Here is a 23,641-nt window from a genome sequence, read left to right on the forward strand (position 1 = left end):
TGAATAATCATAAAAGGAAGTCGATCTTTGACTTCATTGACCTCTCTAAACCGGAAACTGTGGTTCATGGCAGAAGAAACATCTGCATACAGAACGATCTTGCACAATGTCTTGTCTACGAAGAACAGGTCATGTCATTTCCAAAATTGCAGTTGCAGAAGGACTCAATCTTCCAGTTCCACTAGTTAACATTGTCAGAGGAATCAAGCCACGGTGGCTGCCCAAGTCAAAAAGTAAAATATTTTATGTGAGGACTCCAACACCGATCGACCCTGAGGAAAATGAGGAGACGAGAACAGCCTATTTTCACTACAGAACACAAATACGCGCTGTCAGGTAACCGCAAACAAATCGACTTACATATTTTAATCGTGTTAAAGGCACAAAATTGTTGGGGGTGGAAACATGAGCCGTTGTGGCCACATAATCCAGAAATATTGGAAGGGGGCATATTGGTTGCTGGGGATAATGATTAACAAAAAAACTCTTGCATGCAAACTACTGTGAGAAATTATACATGACCGATACTCTTAAGCTTATTTAACACACTGGTTAGCAATGACAAAGGAGTTGATCATATCAGTGTAATAACAAATTTCACATACTTTCTGAATATATGTTATACTTACAGATTATTAGTAAAAGCAACCGAAATGAACATATAGAAAATATATGAAAACTAAATGTGTAGCCATACCTCGAGTACACATAAACTCATAGTCATGAATTATAATCCAAAGTTCTGGCATTCTACACATTTTTAGCCCAGAATTCCCTCAGTTTCTTGGCAACTGCAGTCGAAATGTAGTCACCAAACTATTTCTTTTAGTTGTTTTTGTTTTGTTTTTTTTAAAGAGAAATGGCACACACACACACACACACACACACACACACACATCTTTCACATGTAACACCTGCCTGTGCCATGTCTATTCGCCTTATTCTTCTTTCAGACACTATCAAAGAGGTCACTGGCCCATTCTGCACACAGTCAATTGCTGATGTACCCTTCTTTGATCGACACAAGAGTGAACAGTTTTTGCTGATTCAGTAATTCATGCAATGCACAGAATTATTCCACCCCCTTCATCAGTTTCTCCCTGCCCTGAATAAATGGATAGTTTGTCTTTGAATTCAACTCTGGGTCACCCACAGAGCTATTCTTGGCCTCCTTTTCTGCTTTTCTTCTTTTATTGCAACAGTTAGCTCTACAATCACCCCCACTCTCCACCCAGTCCTCTATGCAGATCACTACTCTCACTTTTGATAAGTTTATTCTCGTCAAGCAAACCATCTTGTCACCACAAGCACCAACATACCATCTTCAATGACTTTTAAAGCATGTTTGAGCATAAAATTATTCTCTAATATTTAAAGTGGAGATCATGTTGAGTAAGACAGTGTTATCAAATTTTATATCATGCTGAAATTTGACAATAAAAACTTCAAAAAGATATCAATCTGTTGCAGGAAGTTTTTGCTGGACCAGCATTTAGCAAAAGTAAATGTGATGTTGGAAAAATCAGCAGCAGAGGATCGAGACCATGCAGCAGAGTTGCAGTTGATGGAAGAACTGAACAATCAGTGGAACAGCCGAGTAGCACCTCTCCGGTATGTTTAGATGACTGCTTGTTATTGTATGACTAGTGATTTAATCTACTCTTTATGAGTCTCTCATCTAACTTTGTACTCCACACCATGATGTCCATTTGTTGGAAAGACTGTGAAATAGGAAGAAGGGCTGTGACAACTGTGTGATAGACTATGCAAATAATTGTATCTTTTCGTTTTACATGGGCTTCAGCTAGTCTAGGTAGTTGTCATTCTTTCCTGAGGATGGTCAGCAGATAATAAAACGAGAGCAAATATTGATAGTTGTTGGTAAACTAACTTAATTAAGCTGGTTGGGGTTGTGCATCCATGGACTTTGGTATAGGTATGTGAATTAATTATTTCCCATTGGTAGAGATATTAGCACATTGGCTGACTTACATATCTCTGAATTAATACCTTTATTTCCCAATGATGGAGATAGTACATTGGCTTACTTACATATCTGCCATTGTTTAAACACACAAACAAATAAAGCATGGAAGCTGGGTTGAGCATCATGTTACGCTGTTTAGAGAACATGTAAGATTGATTTTAGAAGAAAAAAAAGAGGAAAAATCAAAAATACACACAAAAAGCAAAAACAACAACAAAAGAAAATCAGATCTAAACAGTAAAGCAAATCCAAGCCAGTGGTGTTTCCACACAATCATGTACAATACAATACATACATGCTATTCAACAGGGAAGCAGCATGGCTTGAGGAGAAGGAGAAGCAAGATGGGCAAACCAGGAGATGGATGGAGAGAGATCAGCGCAGAAAGGCCAAGAGGTTGGAGAAGGCTGAGGAAAAACTGGAACGAGATCTGGTGTGTACTTGACCTGTCTTCTTGATGTCACTGTCACATCATCATTGGTTCTTTCATTCACATTAACTATGAATTTGTTTGAATGCATTTGTGCATAAAATATGTGTGTGCAAAAAATATTGAAGTCCCTTCTTGTAATGAACATGGGCAATTGTGTAACTCACTAACTGCATATTTATTGTATTTTTGTGTAGATGTGGGTTTGTGTACTTGAGACCTGTGTACAACACATTGTGTTATGCACACACTGTGCTTGCATTCACCTTTGAATTTACCATGACCAAGTCTTCTGTGTCAGTAATTCACATGGTCGACACAATACTTTTAAACAAATTGTTTGTATGGTAGGTAGGATGAGTAATGTGTGTGAGTGTATATTAAGGAGGCATGTAACTTGTAAGTTTTTTTTAATTTTTTATTTGTTGCGTGAAATTGTTCATTTTCATTGTTTGTTTGGTTTTTTTTCCGTTTACCTGCTCAGCACCAGAGAATATTGTAAATTAGTGCTACCCCTTGCCAGGAAATTTTTAGGGTTCAGAAGTAATAAATACATTTTTTATTTTTAATCTACCATGGAAACTATCAAGAAACTATATATTTTTTTAAAAGGAAATTGAATGAGGATCCTGAGTCTTTTTTTTATTTTTTATTTTCCTTCTTTATTTTTTCCCCCCCCAGAGATTTCAGATTGGAGATCACAATTTATCTGCAACAAAAAATATATATTTGTACCTCTACTGATTGGCATTCTAGTTCTTGAATGATATACCTGGCATAGATTAACGATGATGTTTCTATTTCTTGAATATTATTATTTCCTGTGGTTGCAGAAGGAGACAGACACTTTCATCACACTGGACAACCTGGACACAGAGATAGAGAAACTGCTGAACCTTCGCCAAGACTACAACTTCGCCATTGACAAGCAAGGCAACAGAATATCAGAAACTGATGATGACAGCCCTTCTGTAAACAGCCTGCCAGAGCAAGCAGCAAAGTTGTGAAATGATGGTAGAAAGGATGCACTGTGTGATGCTGCCTGTTTGGATGAGTGATGGCTTGAATGGGGTTCGTCTTTTCTTTTTTTTTTCTCCGAGTACTGTTGGACTGAAACTGGTTTGTGAAATGTTGTGAAAATGCTGCTGTCCATTTTTGTTCTTCTAAATCTGGTTAAAAAAATCAATCAAGAATTGGATTTGAATAAGTGCTGAACTGTGAAAAAGAGCTTGAAATTTTTAGATTGTGTTATCATTGTGGAAACGGTGGTATCGAGTAAATATGTTTGAGAACAACATTACTTCAGTGTATGTATGTGTTAGTTTGTTTGAGCGCATTAAGGGATTAATCATATCAGCTACAGTCATTATCAACATACACACACACACATAATCATGACACATACACAATCATACATTATTACCGTACAGATATAATCAGACAAACACATGATCTGTCACATTTACAACTTGCATATATTGACACAGACCAAACACATGCACACACAATGTATACACACAAAATCAATACATATCAATATCAGTAATGACTAATATAGATAATTAGTTAAAGACACTAATATTTAGTATAAATAATTGATAAAAAAAAAAAAAAGACCACCATTGAAGTTTCTGAGTCATTTTGACCAGTGCATACATCTCTCAGTTCTCCCACCCTTATAAAGTTACTCTGTAAAGCAAACGGACCTTTTTACCTTTATCTCAAAACCTGTTTTTAAAACAACAGCATCAAGCAGGTTTCATGTGCTATACATGATCAAGTGTCGATATGCACATTGTATCTTGGTCAATGATTCTTTCCCTTTTATCCTTCACAGCTTGAAAACATTTGTATTGCGACATCCATCTGGTTATTTTAAATCTATTTTCTGTGCAATTAGTCCACAATAAATTAGACAGTAAACACTGGATAAAAGAAACTTTGTTAGAATAAATGAATAAACAAAATCCAGAATAAAATAATTAAGATTTCCATTAACTATTCGAAGAGAAAACTACAAAATAAAAACCCTGTTCAGCTGCCATGAAAATTCATCCCATCTGCATTCCTTTCATGGTGCTGGATTACATCAGTTCTGATTTGATGTTAGCTGGATAATCCATATCTACCTTGCCCACTTCGATAGAAAAAATGTTCAGTTTTAGACCCAGAATTAGTTTCTATCTCTGCTCCCATCACTTGCTGAACATTAGGCGCTTGGCGCTCACTGTCCCACACAAATGACTACCTATAAAATCATTGATAATCACAATCACTAACAATCTGCGTCTGGTATTTACTCAAAGCAAACAAGTTTGTTTCAGTTTTGTTTTATTCACAGTTCATTCAAAAATGCCTAGTTTAAATTCTTATAATTTATTATGCTCTTACTAGAGTTTGAAAGATTTTTTATGTGAAAGAAGAAAAAAATGTCCAGAACCAATGTGTGTATATGGCTGAAGTAATCAGATCTTTATTTTATGCTGAATCGAAAAAAACAACTTTATTTCATACTGATTCACAAAGAAGAAAAAAAATACAATAACTTTTGTTTCCTGAGGCAGTGCACACAACATAATAACACTGGGGAATTATATAGTGCAGCACCTCAACACACAGTGTAGGCTCTCCATATTGATAACAACACATGTAAGAAAAAGGTCATAAGAAATAGAGAAGAGAAGAGAAAAATTGACCAATGATTCTCCCCTTGCAACTGCTCCAAACATACAACAAAACAGGCATGTACATGCACACACACATGCACACACATAGTTGCACGCAGATTTTCACATATACAAAAAACATTCATACTCATAGCATGGATGAAAAGCAGTTTAGAACTGTGATGGAAAAAAAATCAGTATTATTTTAATCTGTAGATGGATCTTCAGAGAAGATTTAAAAAGAAAGAGGCGGGCTGTGGAAGTTGAGTGTCTGATGTTAAACAGAAGGATAGGCGGGTAGTACTTTGCACAGGACAGGAATGTCAGACCCTTGCCAGAGTCTGCACTAGTGGGTCACAGTTAAGTATGTGTAATTAAACAGAAGGGCTGTCCAGATGGCTGGACCCTGAAAGCAAAGAGTATGTTGACTGAAGGATTCCGTTCTGACAAATGAAACACGGAGAATAATGATTACATCAGAAGATGTCTTTCGAGAGCAGAGGGTAACTGCATACAGCAGATGTTGATGTGCAGACATAAGGGCCAACAAAGCAACATCAAGTGAATGCTTACAGTACTTGACTTCCCATCACTTTCCACACAGGCTGCTGAAAGGTGCAGAGTAGTGAAACAAGAATGCAAGAACCAAGAGAAAACTCTGAATACAAACATGAACATATTCAAAAATATATCTGAAAACAAATATAAAGAAAGTTCAAATGGATCATTTGACTTTTGTTTCATTTTAAAGCCATTTCAACTAACTCTACCTCCTCTACCCATACAAGCCCCTCCTTTTCCTTCACCCCTCATCCCCCCATGCAGACATTTGGCTTGTTAACTCTGTATGATTTTATTTTTAACCACACTGCATTATGATAAATCAAATGACTATAAACCCAGGTGGTGTTTTGACATTTACATAAGTTCCATCTTTAGTATATATTCCATGTTGATTGAGCTATTTATCAATAAATTTGAATAATCAGTCAATTTTCTCGGGGGAGAGGCTGAATGCCCATAAATATTACTTTTATTTCTTCTTCTTTGTTCGTGGGCTGCAACTCCCACATTCACCTGTTTGTACATGAGTGGGCTTTTACATGTATGACCGTTTTACTTTGATTTCAAGAACATACAATGCTAACAGTGACATCAGTATCAACATGAGAAGAAAAGATTTTTAAAATGTTCGCTTTATTTCATGTCAGCCAGAAACATTTTAAAAAAAACACCTATCAATTCAAAGTTTACAACTCTGACAAACTCACAATTCATCAGGTGATGCAATGCTGCCTGCACAGTGTCTGTTCATACCAAGGTAAAGGTGTGCAGACACCATAACCCTTACTCTTAGCCTCCTTTTCACCCACTCCACCAGCCCCATTACACATTTGTGTACACATTTATGCCTGAGACTGACATCCTGAGAGAGACAAGTAACAGAGAGAAATGGAGAGAACTGGTTGCCAGGTCATCAGTGGTGCCCCTGTGGTCATGAGACTGGGACAGAAGAAGAAACGTACGACACACAATGATTTGCTGTCTGCATATACCATCATATCAAAAAGCAATTTTTCTCCATTCTGAAAAATAAAGTACAAATAAAACATACTTAAAAATGCTTTTTTTCCCCTTCTGTTAAATGCCATTATTACCTACATGAAGATTTATAACAAAAGCTTCCATTTGAAAGACGCTGTCCATGTCCAAAGAAAAGTCCACATCCTCATATCATAGGTCTGAATAAATGTACACGTAACACTTTCTTATAATTTCCCAATTCTTCATAGCACCATCACCACCATCATCTTTGTTGTATAATGTCCAGCCAATCACAAATCATGACTTAAAACTGTAAATATTGATCCCATAAAACAAGGAGGGGGTGGGGGGGAAATGAACTGGAAAAGAAAACAGGCACAAGTACAATCATAACCATGCAACCTTGGACATGCCTCCAACAATGACCATTCCATCAATTTTTCAACAGAGGTTTAAAAAACCAATATGACTATAAACATAATCATCAATAATAAACAAAATTATATAAAAAAACAAATTGGCTTGTGTCTAGCTTTCTCTACAGTCACTCAACAGATCCTAAGTTCATTAAATAAACCAAACAAAACTGCATCAATGACCTAGTTTTGCATGAGCTCATCAAAATGAATAAGGCAACAAGAGAATCAAAAAGGAAAGGAAAATCAGTTATAGTTCCCCCTTAAGCTAGGAAAAAAAAAGAATATGTAGCATGTACAGGTGCAGATTCATGGAAATCCACCGCAAACGATGAAGATGTCAGTGACACCAGAAATCAGACCGTTGCCCCCAAAGGCAGATGCAGCAGAAAGTAATTTAGGCTTCATAAGGTCGCTTTATCCTGGATGCCAACCTGATAGGAAACTTTTATACTGGGATCAACAGCTGTATCAGTCATTGTCTTTTCTTCAGCTGTACAAAAAACAACAACAACTCATTCATTATCATTTACTTTTCACTCTACAACACAGGGACTGTCAGCAAAAATTCACTGTAACCAAAAACAAAAACAAAAAAGTGTATATCTAGTATATGTGCACATGTGTGTGTGTGTGTGTGTGATTGGTGATGAGTTTCATTTTATAATGGAATGTCCCAATTATGATCAGTTACGAAATAGATATTTGTCTCCAAAATCGGTTTTTAATTTTTGTAATATGCTCAAAGGAGGCAAAAAAGTCATTTTAGCTGTAAGTAAGATGATTAGATTTGCAAATGTTGCCTAGTTATACTTTTGGAGTTAAAAGACATTTGTGTTTTCTCAACTTTTATGTGACATTGTTGTGTATTTGGAAATGTTTATTCTGGGCACGAAAAGATTATTTTGCAGTAATCCTCCATACTCCAATAGGAGTGAAAGGATAATTAAAACTTGAAACTTGGAAACTTGTGTGTGTGTGTGTGTGTGTGTGTGTGTGTGTGTGTGTGATCTCCTGTCTGCTGTGCAGGCATGCAACTGTTCCTTTTTGTTTCTGTCTCTGTGTGTTTGTGTGTGGGTGACGCTGTGAACACACAACCTAAGAGTGGAAGTTTTTATGGACCCTATATAAATAAAGTTCATTCATTCATTCATTCATTCATTCCTTATTCGTGACCATCGCCTTCCACTCTGTCTATCTGAGCACCGCTAGACGTGGCGCCGTCACTCATAACCACAGACATCGTCGGCGTTTCATCATTGATGCCACTCCCATCGCCTTTCTCGTTTCGATCAGCTTTCACCTTCAGTTTGGACAGCACCTTTTCCAGTCGGCTGATAAAGGAGTCCACATCAACTGCCGTCATGCCGATAGCTGCCGCGGCCGTCAGATAGGCGTGAGGGTAGACGTTACTGTGTGCCCCAAAGTTCTGAAAGGTGTAGCCACTGACTGTGCTTGCTGAGCCAGGTGCCACAACTCTGAGAAAAGAGGACAAGGTGACCAGACCTTTATGGTGTGTTCCGATATGGGGGTAAAAATTTACAGGAGCATCTGAAAAAGCTTTACAGTATAAGATGCAATCACACCAAGATACAGAACAGACACACACAGAAACACACACACACACACATACACACACACACACAAACCCCATCCCCCACCCCCCACACACAAACACACACCACATATATAAGCACACATTTACACATGCACATACACATACATATAATAAGATAAAATGGAAGAAAATGTTATCAATAGTTCACCTATTTAGTGTATCTGTTCACAATTCAAAGTGTGTGCCTAAAGTAAATGGTTACTTTTCACCTGATTTCTTTTCATGATTGATACATCAAATTTGTCCACAGCTCCCAAACTAAGTTCACAAGCTTACTTCTCAGGTTGAAATAAAATCTGGAGTCCATGAAACCAAATTAATACATCTATGTTTATAAAATATAACCCCAGAAGTACAATAAAACCATGACAAAAACACATCATGTTTTGGATACAATTTCACTCTCAAAACATACAGATGCGCATCTGCTTTCATGACATACCAGCCTGTAACATTTAACAATGTACAAAAAATGTCTGAACAATTTTAAACTATTTCCCTACTCAAGTCAGCAACATTCATCATTTTTAACTCACACCAAATCTTGCTGCTCATTGCCAAGTTGACCAAGTATCCTCTTGGAACTTTCCTGACTTAATAATAATAATAATAATTATAATGAAAATAATAATAACAATAATAATAACAGTACATATATATAGAAATTTCAAACCTCTCAAAGCACTTTATAATAACACAGCACGCACGCACACACACACACTTGAATTAATACCTTGTGCCAGACACAAAACGGGTGAACAACATGGAGCCAATTTCTGTAGCAGTTTCTGCCTTCAAGTTGCTGCCGACTGTCAGGGTAATCCCTGAAGGAAAGAAAAAAAAGAAGCTTGAATGAACATGATTTCCTTAATCTTCTAAATGTACACAAACATTGTTATCAATGTCGAACCACAGTCCATTCATTCCTGTATCAACAAGCAAAGAGCATTATGGTGTATTCATCCAGATGAATTTTTCACGGACTTTTGACTCAAAACACAACTTCAATAGAAGCCACATTCTAGAACTAAAAGAAGTTCATTCTACAGAACTCAATCTTACTTATATTGCGCTGATCAGGGGAGATGGAACAGCATTCTGTCACACAGGTATAGACTGTTCCAATAAGAGTGTGCTCATGATGATCAACACTGATGTTTATCACATCAATAACAGAAACAGTGACAGTTAGGCATTAGAGATCCATCACAGTAATTGTGTATTACCACTGGACAAAAATGTGGCAGAAGTGTATTTGTTCTTAAAGTTGTTCCTCCTTTGTATCTCCAAATATAACGGATATATCTCTTTTTTATGTTTATGTTATACACACTTTTTCCAGAATGGTCAAAATGGAGTTCTATGGTTCATACAACAACAAAAATGCACAGGAAATGTGACAGAGAATACATCAAATTTACCCATGGAAATGGGGTTCCGAGTGTTGAGTATCCTCTCCCCGTATGCTTTGGCACAAGTGGACAGTCTTCCTTGGAGATAGGCAAACATTTCTTTGCGCTCCGACAACAACTTTTTGTAGCCGCTGGTGCCCAGTGACAGGAGGGTGATCAAGAGGTCCATGGAAGGGGTGGCAGATGCGCGACCTGGGGAAGACACACACGCATGCAGCATGCGCGTACACACACACACACACACACAATGTTCAGATGAAACGGTGTAAAAAGAGTTGTTGCTTACTCAATTTACCATTTTAAAATAAATTTTCTACTTTTACTTTCACACACACACACACACACACACACACGCACACACACACACACACACACACACACACATGCACGCACACTTATTTTTCCCTTACATGCATGAACTGGGTTACAAGTGTATAATTTTTTTTTTGTGCAACTGAACCAGATCAATTTGACCATAAACATTCACAACTGGGTTCATTTTTTTTTATGTTCTTAAGAACATGTGGAGTGATGGCCTAGGAAGCGAGAGAATCTGAGTGCGCTGTTTCGAATCACAGCTCAGCCGCCGATATTTTCTCCCCCTCCACTAGACCTTGAGTGGTGGTCTGGACGCTAGTCATTCAGATGAGACGATAAACTGAGGTCCTGTGTGCAGCATGCACTTAGTGCATGTAAAAGAACCCATGGCAACAAAAGGGTTGTTCCTGGCAAAATTATGTAGAAAAATCCACTTCGATAGGAAAAACAAATAAAACTGCATGCAGGAAAAAATACCAAAAAAATGGGTGGCGCTGTAGTGTAGCGACATGCTCTCCCTGGGGAGAGCAGCCTGAATTTCACACAGAGAAATCTGTTGTAAAAAGAAATGTAAATACAAAATGCAAATACAAGAAGTTGAAAAATAGAAAATAAATTTCTGTTTACCAAATACAATAAGGAAATGCATGCACGCATGAACGCACACATCCAGCTTCATCTAAAATCAGTTCTGTGAATAGACATTAAATGAACAACACACACACACACACACACACACACACACACACACATGCACACTCTCACTGACACATACATGCAGTTTCAAAATCAGTTTTGAGATGGTGTCAAGATGTGCAAACTAATCCATACATGCATCATCTCATCTACTTAAAAAAAATTTTTTAAGATTTTTTTTTTTAAAGGGAGCAGATGCCTGACCTAAGCATAAACTCAGTGAAGGCCTTCACATACAGACACAAATGCATACAAGATCAGTCCTACCTGGATATGTCTTGCCCACCATCTCAATGAACGCCTTGTCAAAACCAGCTATGATGGATCCCCCTACTGGCACCATGAAGTTCTTGTCTGTGCTTTGTACAAAGGCGTCCACTCTCCCCACACGGGCCGCCTGTGTAGACACCAAAACAGCACAGTCATTGTTACTGACCCGTCCTTGACGGACTACATTAACTCATTCTACCCCACAGCTACATTCCTGCTACAACTCCCCTGGACCAGCACTGCATGAGACCAATGCAGTAAAAAAAAAAAAAAAGTAACGTTGTTCACTAAAACGGCAAAAATCGATGTAGAATTGTTAATTAAATCCGTCAAAGACAGCTTCGTTTTCATACTTCCGGAATCCATAAATGGCTCAGTTTAGAAAGCAACCATACCATGCAAGAATAAAATAAATCAGAACAGTGTGTTGGTACAAGAATACTTGTACCTGGTCCTCAGAGGAAGTAATTATGGTACAAGCTAACTTCACAGTCTTCAACATACATTGTAAGCCATGTCTAAAAAGTTCAATTTCCATTATCATTATCAAAGAAAACAATAAAAGAATAAGAAAACTATCACAGTGCATACCTTACCACCTAACACACTGCAGGTAAATGCTCTTTCCACAGGACCAAGACTAATTGGAAACACTGCTCCTTTACCTGCTGAATGAGGTGAGAACACTTAGAGGACTGCAGGCCGTAGGCGTTGTTGACCAAATGAGGAACATCCCGCAGTTTGCACAGGGTCGCTATCTCTTCCAGCCTGCAAACAGCGGACTGTTCATCAAGCAAACATGAGACGATATATGCCTGAGGCCTTCCCATTTCCATGCTGTTAATAATCAGTCATAAAAATCCAGAACTGTACACCTCAGGGTTTCCAGGGAAAGGCCTAATTTGAATGTACAGATATTTACACTGCTATAACAAGACAATACAGAAAGGTACAGCCTTTTGTTGCCTATAGCCCAGGCCACCACACACAGCCATATCAGGGCTGAAAACTGTAAACATTAGTCCCAAAGAACCTGAAACAACAGCAACAACAACTAAAAACCAACACCTGGAAAACAAAATTATATACAAGTATAGTGACATTCATGTGCAAAAACCTAGGACACATCTCTTGGTTTTGACCCCTATGTCATTTTTTCATCAGTGGATTAAAAAAAACATATACTGAACATAAACATAACTTTACATAATAAAGCATACAAAACCAAAAGTAGTAGTAGTAGTAGTAAACTAAATTAGTAGTAGTAGCAGTAGTAAACTAACATAAACATAACTACATAATACACAAATATACATATAATAACAGGCATACAAAATCAAAACTAGCAGCAGCAGCAGCAATAGCAGCAGTAGCAGTAGCAGTAGTAGCAGTCATGACCATGCACGGAAACAACCCCTTCCAAGATCAACCATGTGCACATACCTGTCCGGTAGGCGCGGGGCAAAACAGCTGGTGGTGGACATGACACACACAATGTTCTCGGCTCCCAGCTCCTCTATCTTGCTGCTCAGGGCGTCAAGGTCAGTGCTCAGCTCATCCCCCTCCAGGCGGTTCTCAATCACCACCGGTTCGAATCCTGTAACACAGAGTGTCTTGTGTTTTGACAGTGGTTTCCACCATTGCTTAAAATCCTGTAACACACCGTTTCTGGTGTTATTGGAGGGGTTCTCTATCACCACCGGTTCGAATCCTGTAACACAGAATGTCTTGTGTTTTGACAGTGGTTTCCACCATTGCTTAAAATCCTGTAACACACCGTTTCTGGTGTTACTGGAGGGGTTCTCTATCACCACTGGTTCGAATCCTGTAACACAGAATGTCTTGTGTTACTGGAGAGGTTTCCACCACTCGCTCAAATCCTGTAGCACACTGTATCTTTTGTTATTGGAGGGGTTCTCTATCACCACAGGTTCAAATCCTAAATCACAGAATGTCTTGTATTACGGGAAGGGTTTCCGCCACTGGTTCAAATCCTGTGACACACCGTTTCTTGTGTTATTGGAGGGGTTCTCTATCCTCACTAGTTCAAATCCTGTGACACACTGTTTCTTGTGTTATTGGAGGGGTTCCCTATCACCTCTGGTACAAATCCTGTAACACACCATTTGTTGTGTTATTGGAGGGGTTCTCTGTCACCACTGGTCCAAATCCTATAACACACCATTTCTTGTGTTATTGGAGGGGTTCTCGATCATCACTAGTTCAAATCTTGTAACATCATTTCTTGTGATATTGGAAGGGTTCCCTATCACCTCTGGTTCAAATCCTGTAATACATCATTTGCTGTGTTATTGGAGGGGTTCTCTGTCACCTCTGGTCCAAATCCTGTAACACACCATTTGTTGTATTACTGGAGGGGTTCTCTATCACCACTGGTTCAAACCCTATAACACAAAATTTCTTGCATCATGTTAATGCCAACGCGACTGGTACAAATTACTGTCTTTGTACATACTGTCAAACATGCACTTATACTTACAAATATATACCTACACACGCACACACACACACACACACACACACACAAACACACACAGTCACAGAGAGTAAGACAAACCATTTGCTCTAAGAATGGATGGACACACACACACACACACACACACACACACACACACACACACACACAGAGTTACCATTTGTGCTATGAATGGACGAGTGCATGCAAAATCATGCATGCACATACACAATTACACTGATAACAAACATTCACAAATAGAAAATTATGCCTGAGTGGAAAAAAATCCTCTGATGAACAACTGGGAAAGAGACACAGACACACAGACACAGAATGAGAGATACTGAGTGAAAAAAAAGTAGTGATGGAGAGAGACAGAGAAAGAGAAGACAGACAGACAGACAGAGACAGAGAAACAAGAAGAAAGATGCTGAAAAAAACAAAGTGTGTGAGGGAGAGAGAGTGAGAAAGACAGACAGACAGACACAGACAAAGAAACAAGGAGAGCTGCTAAAAAAATAAAATAAAATAAAAATAATAATAAAAAAAAAGTGGCGAGTGGGGAGAGAGAAATACAGACAGACAGACAGACAGACAGACAAAGAAACAAACAGAGAGATGCTGAAAATAAAATGATGAGGGGGAGAGACAGACCGACAGACAGAGACAGAAAAATAAGAAGAGAGATGCTGAAAAACAAAGCAGTGAGGGGGAGAGAGAGAGGGGGGGAGGGAAAGAAAGAGAGAGAGAGAGAGACGGAAAGACAGACAGAGACAGAGAAACAAAAAAGAGATGCTGACAATAAAAGTGGTCAGGGGGTGGAGTGGGGGGAGGGTGTTGGGGGGGAGACAGACTGACAGACAGAGACAGAGAAACAAGGAGAGGTGTTCAGAAAAATAAGTGGTGAGTGGGGAGAGAGAGACAGACAGACAGACAGACAGAGAGACAGAGAAAAGAAACAAGAAGAGAGATGCTGAAAAAAAAAGTGGTCATGGGGAGAGAGAGAGAGAGAGAGAGAGAGAGAGAGAGAGAGAGAGAGAGAGACATCCAGACAGAGGGACAGAGGGACAGACAGACAAAGGTACACAGACGAAGAGAGAAGCACTGACCGGCAGTGATCATGGACTTGAAGCAGGACTTCTGGTCTATGCGGGGCCACAGAACGTACCTGGCGCCAGGTCGCTTCAGGCGCAAGGTGCTCATGCACAGGACCAGACCCATGCCCGTCGCCACGGGGACCACAAAACAGCTCCCCACAGCCTGTATTCCTGAACCCATACACGCAAAAAGTAATAATAACTCTTTCACCACTAAGTTTCTGTGTGAAAAACACAAATATTTTAGACACAATGCTCTCGGTCACAGGCTTCAGTTCAAGTCAAAACAACCCAATGGACTTGTTCACTTCAAACTAGGTCAGGGGTCAAAGGTTCGTCATTGTTCTATGGTCGGGGAAACTGGCTGCTTCTGTCAAGCTTCGTTACAATGTGAACAAGAGAGGCAAGGCCTTCAAGACTCACTTGTGATACACTGAAAAAAAATCCAAGCTTTTTATGTATTGTGTACAATTTCAAAATGTAATGTTTAAGATGAGAAAGATCAGTTTAAAGCCAATTAAGTCCCCTAGCATTAATTACAGAGTAATTTCCCTTCTTTACTATCTGCACCTAAACGTTTGCAAAATAAATAAAACTTCCATGCTTAGCAAAAGAAGTTCCTGTTTGAACAAAAAATGATAATAATGACTGCTCTTGTTGTTGGGTCAGAATATCAGATCAAAGTGCCAAGTTTAGAGAATACAAAAAATATAAATATAACAGTAAATGCAGTTTGCATATAACTAGGCGTCATTTTTTTTTTTTTTTTTTTTTGTGCCCATCCCAGACGTGCAACATTGTTTTAAACAAGATGACTGGAAAGAACTGAATTTTTCCTATTTTTATGCCTAATTTGGTGTCAACTGACAAAGTATTTGCAGAGAAAATGTCAATGTTAAAGTTTACCACACACACACACACACACACACACACACAGACAACCGAACACCGGGTTAAAACATAGACTCACTTTGTTTACACAAGTGAGTCAAAAATGGTCTTGTTAATATGACCCTTAATGTTGACTTAAGCTGCCTGTGGTGGTGCACTGTCTAGTCAATGTAAGTCGCCTGTGGCAGTGAAAGAGATAAACAAATAAAAACAAAAGTGTATAGTAATACTTTTAATCATCAGCAGCAGCAGCAGCAACACAATGAACAGATTCATACATAAGCGAATAGTAATACTATCCAGCAGCAGCAGCACAATAAGAGATACATCATTATGAAATGATCCATAAACCTGTTGAAATCTAAGGACAACAAGAACAAATGTGGCAATGGACTAGATCTATTCTAAATCCAGCGAGGTAAATTATACATCATGAAATCGTCAAAATTCTAAAAGTGGTTTGTTTTTAGTTTTGTTACACTCTTTCTATCTCCCTGGACTACTGGAAGTCAGAGAAAGGAAGGGGTTAGAATACATGGAAACATCACTGTCAGTCTCACACACACAGAAACACACACACACACACACACACACACACAGTAACACACACACGCACACGCACACACACACACACACAGAGTGACATACACAGAGTGACACACACAAACACACACACACAAACAGTGACACACAATCACACACACACACAGTGACACACAATCACACACACACACACACACTGTTCCCAGACACTTTGAAAGCCCACAAGAAACCACCAACACAAAGCAAGCTTTACCAGACAATTTGATAATGTCCAGAGCCAGACTGTTGGTCAGTTTCATCAGGACGCTGGACCCTGCTGCCTTGGGCTGCACGGCAGTGATGTCCCCAGAGCGGCCAATTCCATGGGCCAGTCTGACATGATGCACACACACAAAAGTAATCATAATGACAACAATAATAATAATAATAATAATAATAGTTTTGATGATGATATGGACACTTATATAGTGCCTATCCTCAGTCAGAGACCAAGCTCTAAGCGCTTTACAAACACAGGGTCATTTGCACAACACGCTGCCTTCCTGGGTAGAGCCAACTGACGGCTGCCTTTAGACACTCATCATTCATTTCCTGTGTCATTCAATTAGATTTCAGGCACGCACACATACACACTCAGACATGTAACATTTTATGCGTATGACTGTTTTGTTTATTTACCCCATCATGTAGGCAGCCATACTCTGTTTCCGGGGGTGGGGGGTTGGGGGGGGGGGGGGGGGGGTTGCTGGGTATGTTCTTATTTCCATAACCCACCAAACGCTGACATGGATTACAGAATCTTTAACGAGTGTATTTGATCTTCTGCGTGCGTGTACACATGAATAGGCACAAGCAGGTTTGCGCATATGTTGATCTGGGAGATTGGAAAAATCTCCACCCTTTTCCCACCAGGTGCCGTTACCGAGATTCAAACCCAGGACCCTCAGATACTCGGCTATTGCACCCATGATACTTGTATTAAAAGAATGATAATGCACACAGATGCTCACACTTGGAAGCAGGGAACTTGTGACATTCACAATAAAAAGTTATTCATTCATAAAAATACACTCATCAAGCACAAACAAGCATGTGCACACACAACCTACATGTAGAAGTTTAAGAAGCACATTAGTCAATAAGACTGTATGCAGAACTAAAGAGATTTGTTTTGTGAGACTAGACTTTGTAAGCTAAGCTGGGGAATCCACACTCTGGGCCAAGATAGGAGAAAGAAGTTGATCTTGTGTTTCTTTAATCAAAAGCCGAACTTAAAGATCTGAAGATATTTATAGATCAAAAGTAAGTCACAAAGGTATGTGGGTGATTTGTAATATATAACATTAAAACACAGGGTAGCAATGCAGCTAGTGTAGTTGCTCAAGAAGAGGGGCCATAAGGCTTGTCTGATTATACTAAATATTTGCCTTGCAGCACAGTTCTGGATTTTCTGGAGTATTTTTATGGAGATTGGCAGGGATGCCAGCCAGGAAAAACATATCTCAAGTCAGCTGCTGTTTCATCTTAATTTGCATGAGAAATGACAAGAAAAGAGTTCTTCTCTGGGCAAAAACTAAATGCCATAAAGAAAAAGCTATGTTTATTTCTCTGACAAATAATGAGACACACCCACACAAAACACATCTGCACACACACACACACACACACACACACACTCAGCTACTGATGGACATGATAGGTGGATCATGTCTTCATGTGTGAACCGGTGTACATACACATTTGTAAATGTTTCCGTGAGTTTGCTTTTTTAAAGTGTACATATGCACATGTGTGTAGATGCATTTGTACAAGCAGCACATTTGTACATGTGCAAGCGTTTATGTGTGCACAAAGCAATCCTGTGTTTGCATACTACCACTACCACTATTACTACTACTGCTACTACTAATAATGGGTATTCATAATGTTCTCTACTTCCTGCATGTGCATGTACCTGTGTCCACAAGTGCATATGGCTGTGCGTCAAAACACAAAAGACATAAAACAATACAGAACTAACAAAGACAAACACAGCATTGGACAACAACCTGTAGTGGCGACGCGCAACAAGCTGAGAAGCAATGCGACCTTCCCTTTCTCCGACCCCGCAGTTATCGGGGAAGTTGTTGCTGTCCATCACAGCCAGCTCCTGAAGCAACAGCTCGATGATCTGGTCTGTCCAGCCCTCTGCTGGCAGCTTGCGCTGACAGGACACAAGCATTTTGCACATGAGTGTTTGAAGGACATGTGGAAAGTTGTCCACAGCAGTGTGTTAAAGACAGGTGGAAAGCTTTCCACAGCTGGATGTAAAGTTTTCCAAAGGATTGTGTGAATGACAGGTGGAACGTTGTCCACAGCAGTGTGTGAAGGACAGGTGGAAAATTGTCCACAGCAGTGTGTGAAGGACAGGTGGAAAGTTGTCCACAGCAGTGTGTGAAGGACAGGTGGAAAATTGTCCACAGCAGTGTGTGAAGGACAGGTGGAAAGTTGTCCACAGCAGTGGAAATTTGTCCACAGCAGTGTGTGAAGGACAGGTGGAAAATTGTCCACAGCAGTGTGTGAAGGACAGGTGGAAAATTGTCCACAGCAGTGTGTGAAGGACAGGTGGAACGTTGTCCACAGCAGTGTGTGAAGGGCAGGTAGAACGTTGTCCACAGCAGTGTGTGAAGGACAGGTGGAAAGTTGTCTACAGCAGTGTGTGAAGGACAGGTGGAAAATTGTCCACAGCAGTGTGTGAAGGACAGGTGGAAAGTTGTCCACAGCAGTGGAAATTTGTCCACAGCAGTGTGTGAAGGACAGGTGGAAAATTGTCCACAGCAGTGTGTGAAGGACAGGTGGACAGTTTTCCATAGGAGTAGGAGAACTATACTTGAAGCGTTGTGATAGGCCAATATCTCTACATTTGAAGCATAATCCAACAAACCATAAAGGCCTTCCTGAAAAATCAAAAAATTGTTACAATGACCACTAGTGAAATGTGAATCCAAAATCCGCCATGCTTCTGTACGGATTCTCTTCAATTTATGGTTCACTCCATCAAGACATCACTTTTTAGTGCCTAAAATTGGCAAACTAATTAAAACACATCCCTTCACTTATCCACCAATGATCTCTTTAATTATTCTGAAATCATATAACATATATACAGTGATTCAGTTATAAAATGAGTCACTGTCATCATATTATTACAATTTTTGCAGTGATTTCTTTCTTCTTCTTCTTTTTTTTTTTTTTTTTTTTTTATCTTTGCTTTGTTGTGTGCTGTGTTGTGCCATGCATTTATGCATGTTCTGCTACACTGTGTCATTTTGCTTTGTGTTGTCTTGCATTATGTTCTTTTCTTTTGAAATACATTATATGTTATGTTGTCATGTCATGTCTTGACATGCCATGTCATATATGTTATTGTATCATATCATACTATATTACATAATATCACATGACATAACATTACATTACATTGCATTACTTACATGCTGCAGCAGATGTTTGATCTTGTTCTCATGAGCATGCCTGGCTTGCTCCCCTTGATGGATGTAAGAAGCGGGCACAAGTTTTTCGCACAGAGTTCTGCTCTCAGCATTCATTTTTCACTGAATGCAGACAATCACATCACAAGAATTAGAACAGTACCACAGATGACTGTGTTAATTCTTAGTAATAAAACAGTGTCACAAAGTCATAAATTTTGGTAATCATTACTGGATACTTCAGAAACATGATTATTGTTCGCAGGCTGAAATAAAATATATTGCGTTGAACAGAACTGTACAAGGTCATATGCAAAATTATGAAGATCAAATCCACTGCATGGCATTCATGGTCATATTGAAGTCCCATGCTGTTTCTCAACTTGAAGTTGATTGTGCTGAGAAGTATCAGGTGGTTGTATTTTGCTTTTGTGAGGAAAAAGTTTTGAAAGAAGCTAACATGTTTTCCTGGAAATGTACGCTGAAAACACACAATATATAATACATATACAATGTTGCTGACAGATTAACACCAGTTGATCACAGCGGGCACTTTGAATATATATATATATATATGTTTCATGTTGGTTTCATTCCCACTAAAAATGGCCTACTTCTCTCTCTCTCTCTCTCTCTCTCTCTGTGGGGGGAAGGTGGGGGAGGGTTGGGGGGGACATCTGACACATGTTTGAATGATTTGCGTTTTTTTATTTTAACTGCTCCAAGTAGCACATGAGGTGATCCACCAACCAGTTAAATATTCCCCAGATGAACACATCTGTTTGCAAACTGTCATGCCCACACATACACACATTCATTTAAAAATGTCCTGTAGATGTTCCCCAAGACCTAGAGAAAAAATACCATTACACCACTATATACTTCAAAAGACAACTGTATTTGTGATGAAACCATGTGAAAATAATTTCAAACTCTCTCAAGAATATTGTAGAATTGACAATTTGACCACTGGATAATGAATACAGCTGCAAAACTTGTTAATTATCACTATCTTCTGTCACAACATGTCATTATTTACAGCTGAACAGTGCACTGGATGTTGTGCTGTACACTTTATATTCTCATCAAGAACTATGGAAACTGTACCTTGGACCATAACGTTGTATCAATGAACAGTGTTTCTGTCACTACACATGCATACAAAACTGTTTTCATGATACTCTGATATATGTTTGATTATATTGTTTACTAATGCTATATTAATGTACATTAAGGCAGTCGAGATTTTTATTTTTTATAAAATAGTACATAGTCCTTTTGGTTTCCTCTTACAGTCTTAGTAGTCTTAGTCTCGTATTCCATCATTGACATACATGGTGTTATATTACAATGTAGTAACATTTCAATCAGTGAACACAAATTTGTGATTCATGATGCTGAATGCAATTGTGAGGAAACTGTCAATTTTTTTAATCAAAACAATCAAAAACCTGACAGTGGCTCACACTGATAAAGTTTACTGGTCAGTGTTGCAGACTTATGTGGCAAATCTGATATTCCATTATATATGAAGCGATCATAAGGTCAGCATGTTTTGAATTTGTTCAAAAAATATAATATGGCATTCTTTTATATGAACCAATCATAAAGTCAGCATGTTTTGAAAATTTTCAAAAAATATCAGTTGATCATCAATTGTTCAGTGGGAGGAACAACAATTTATAATCAATCCAGTTGTAAATGAAAGGCACAGGCTTGTGCTTTTCTGGGTTCATCAGGGATCCTGGGAGCAATCTTTATTTCAAATTAGAGAAAGCAAAAAAATTCTTAAAGAAAATGATGAAATGGAATGTGGGTATCTGTGTGTGTGTGTGTGTGTGTGTGTGTGTGTGTGTGTGTGTGTTACTGAGAGAGAGAGAGAGTGAGTGAGTGAGTGAGTGAGTGAGTGAGTGTGTGTGTGTGTGTGTGTGTGTGTGTGTGTGTGTGGTGTGTGTGTGTGTGTGTGTGTGTGTGTGTGTGTGTGTGTGAAAAGTATTGAACAAGAACCTTCTTTTTTTCTTCTTTTTTATCAAATATATATATGAATTCACTTGAAAGTGTCATGCACAGGTCCCTTGCGTTGGCCAATAGCCAGCATATTTCAGGAGTTCACTCTCACAGCTGTGAGACTGGTGTATGCGCAAGTTTATCAATAATTTATTATCATTTTATAATTGCGTCAACACGGGCACAAACACTGACAGACACTGATACACACCATTGTATACGAATCAGTTGTACAGGTCATACCCAAATCAACTTTCTTATAAACCATCATTACCAAACAATTAAACCAACTTAATCATAAACATAATTATTATGAGCAATACACTCAGAGATCATCTTGACAGCATGCACAATAGTTGCGAAATATGGAACTGTAACTAGTGTAAGTGCTGAATGTCTGATCAGTGCATTCGTGTTCTATTCTTTATGTGTATCAAAGGTCTTGAACACCTGCTAATACGTCTATCGCTAGGTCTTACGCAGATTACGCCTCCCACTCAAGTCAACAACGTTTTTGACCCTGTATAGGTTTTTACATTCACACACAAGTCCCACCCTCTTTGAAATGAAACTGAAACTCACAAGCATTCACTTTCTTGACTTCACGTGGATCAAGGGAGATAACTCTATTTGGGTGACAGATGGAACGAAACAAGAAAAAAATACTTTCCACACATAATATTGTGATATGCAATGTGTGTGTGTGTGTGTGTGTGTGTGTGTGTGTGTGTGTGTGTGTGTGTGTGTGTGTGTGTGACACAGAGATTCAGATTCAGACTCATAATGATAATAATAGAGTTGGACCATCCACGAATGAATAATCTTCTGATTTGTCTCTCTCTGTGTCTCTCTCTCTTCTCTCTCGTTTTCACCATTGTACCCTTCTTCATTGTCTTCTTCCTTTTCTTTGCACTGAGTTCAGGCACGGTTTCAGTGAATGAAAGTTTTCAGCGAATGCAGCAAGTTTTGAGCACATTTCATGAATATAATTCTCTTTTTTTTTCTTCTTTTTTTTTAGTTGCTGTTGTTGTTGTTGTTGTGGGTGTCTGCGTAGCTCAGTTGGTTGCCGACAAGTTACTTTGCCCCTAGAGAAAATTATTACTTTATTCTTTTTGGAATTCAGAGTTAATTTCCACTTCTCACGATACTGTTTCACTGATTGCAGCAAGACCATCAAGTCAATTGCCAACCTCAGTGTGGCTGTCTCTTAAAACTTGAAACACAATGTCGTGTGCGTAAAGCAGGACAAATAGTTTTTAAACATCCTGTTCGCTCACAGTATTCATTTTCTTAAACCTCATCGGCAATAGGCGTTAATGGCCATCATCTAGTTCATCTTGTGGGTGACATTTCATATCGTTTAAGAATAATGCAAATATTATCGGGGAGACTCGAGCACACCGGCGCCCACACATATTCAAATGTTGAAATATGCGGACGCGCGCTTCTACTGAGGTCATTTCTCCGTCGTCAGTACTCGCCTGTGGGATCATGATGTTATACATGTACGTGTGTGATTGTGTAAATCAACCGGGCCATGCAGTGTGTCCGGTCAATATCACTAAGTCAAAACCAATATTATATGTATGTCATGAAAATAAAGTTCTCGGCATGCCTCTTCCCACTATCAAGTTCAGTGCGTCTATTCGATAACTTAAATAACTTTCTTAGTGTGTTGAAAGTACAGATCGAGAGACAGTGACATTGTTCGATTTATTTCTCTGCTTCAAACTGGTCAGTTTCTCAGTCTCTTTTTCATTAAAAATAATCTCCCCCTCTTTTTGTCTCTCATTTTCGTC

The 23,641-nt window shown here is 38.9% G+C and overlaps 2 protein-coding genes across 2 annotated transcripts; one reads left to right on the top strand and one right to left on the bottom strand.

Annotated features, from left to right (window-relative positions):
- The first annotated feature begins 53 nt into the window (after positions 1 to 53).
- LOC143298481 (small ribosomal subunit protein mS26-like) lies at positions 54 to 7,145 on the top strand. The gene is made up of 4 exons (XM_076611296.1): positions 54 to 336; positions 1,471 to 1,611; positions 2,297 to 2,420; positions 3,251 to 7,145. The coding sequence occupies exons 1-4, from the start codon at positions 107 to 109 to the stop codon at positions 3,422 to 3,424; spliced, it is 669 nt and encodes a 222-aa protein (XP_076467411.1). The 5' UTR covers positions 54 to 106; the 3' UTR covers positions 3,425 to 7,145.
- On the bottom strand, positions 4,027 to 22,391 carry LOC143298465 (O-phosphoseryl-tRNA(Sec) selenium transferase-like). Its single transcript, XM_076611291.1, has 11 exons — positions 22,322 to 22,391; positions 19,839 to 19,958; positions 18,414 to 18,568; positions 16,619 to 16,737; positions 14,944 to 15,102; positions 12,802 to 12,955; positions 12,024 to 12,126; positions 11,356 to 11,485; positions 10,084 to 10,266; positions 9,396 to 9,486; positions 4,027 to 8,522 (listed from the first exon to the last, which is right to left on the bottom strand). Exons 2-11 carry the CDS (start codon positions 19,950 to 19,952, stop codon positions 8,210 to 8,212), a joined length of 1,521 nt encoding a protein of 506 aa, XP_076467406.1. The 5' UTR covers positions 19,953 to 19,958; positions 22,322 to 22,391; the 3' UTR covers positions 4,027 to 8,209.
- Positions 22,392 to 23,641: the final 1,250 nt, after the last annotated feature.

Source organism: Babylonia areolata, chromosome 2, assembly GCF_041734735.1.
Source record: "Babylonia areolata isolate BAREFJ2019XMU chromosome 2, ASM4173473v1, whole genome shotgun sequence".
NCBI classification, from domain to species: domain Eukaryota; kingdom Metazoa; phylum Mollusca; class Gastropoda; order Neogastropoda; family Buccinidae; genus Babylonia; species Babylonia areolata.

Excerpts from the sequence above, each read along its gene's own strand:
- LOC143298481 (XM_076611296.1), top strand. The coding sequence starts at position 107 with ATGTCTTGTCTACGAAGAACAGGTCATGTCATTTCCAAAATTGCAGTT. Across the intron at positions 337-1,470 it reads ACACAAATACGCGCTGTCAG|GAAGTTTTTGCTGGACCAGC; the intron begins GTAACCGCAAAC and ends AATCTGTTGCAG. Across the intron at positions 1,612-2,296 it reads AGCCGAGTAGCACCTCTCCG|GGAAGCAGCATGGCTTGAGG; the intron begins GTATGTTTAGAT and ends GCTATTCAACAG.
- LOC143298465 (XM_076611291.1), bottom strand. The coding sequence starts at position 19,952 with ATGAATGCTGAGAGCAGAACTCTGTGCGAAAAACTTGTGCCCGCTTCT. Across the intron at positions 15,103-16,618 it reads GGACATTATCAAATTGTCTG|GAATACAGGCTGTGGGGAGC; the intron begins GTAAAGCTTGCT and ends GTATGGGTTCAG. Across the intron at positions 10,267-11,355 it reads GGTGGGCAAGACATATCCAG|GTCGCGCATCTGCCACCCCT; the intron begins GTAGGACTGATC and ends TGTCTTCCCCAG.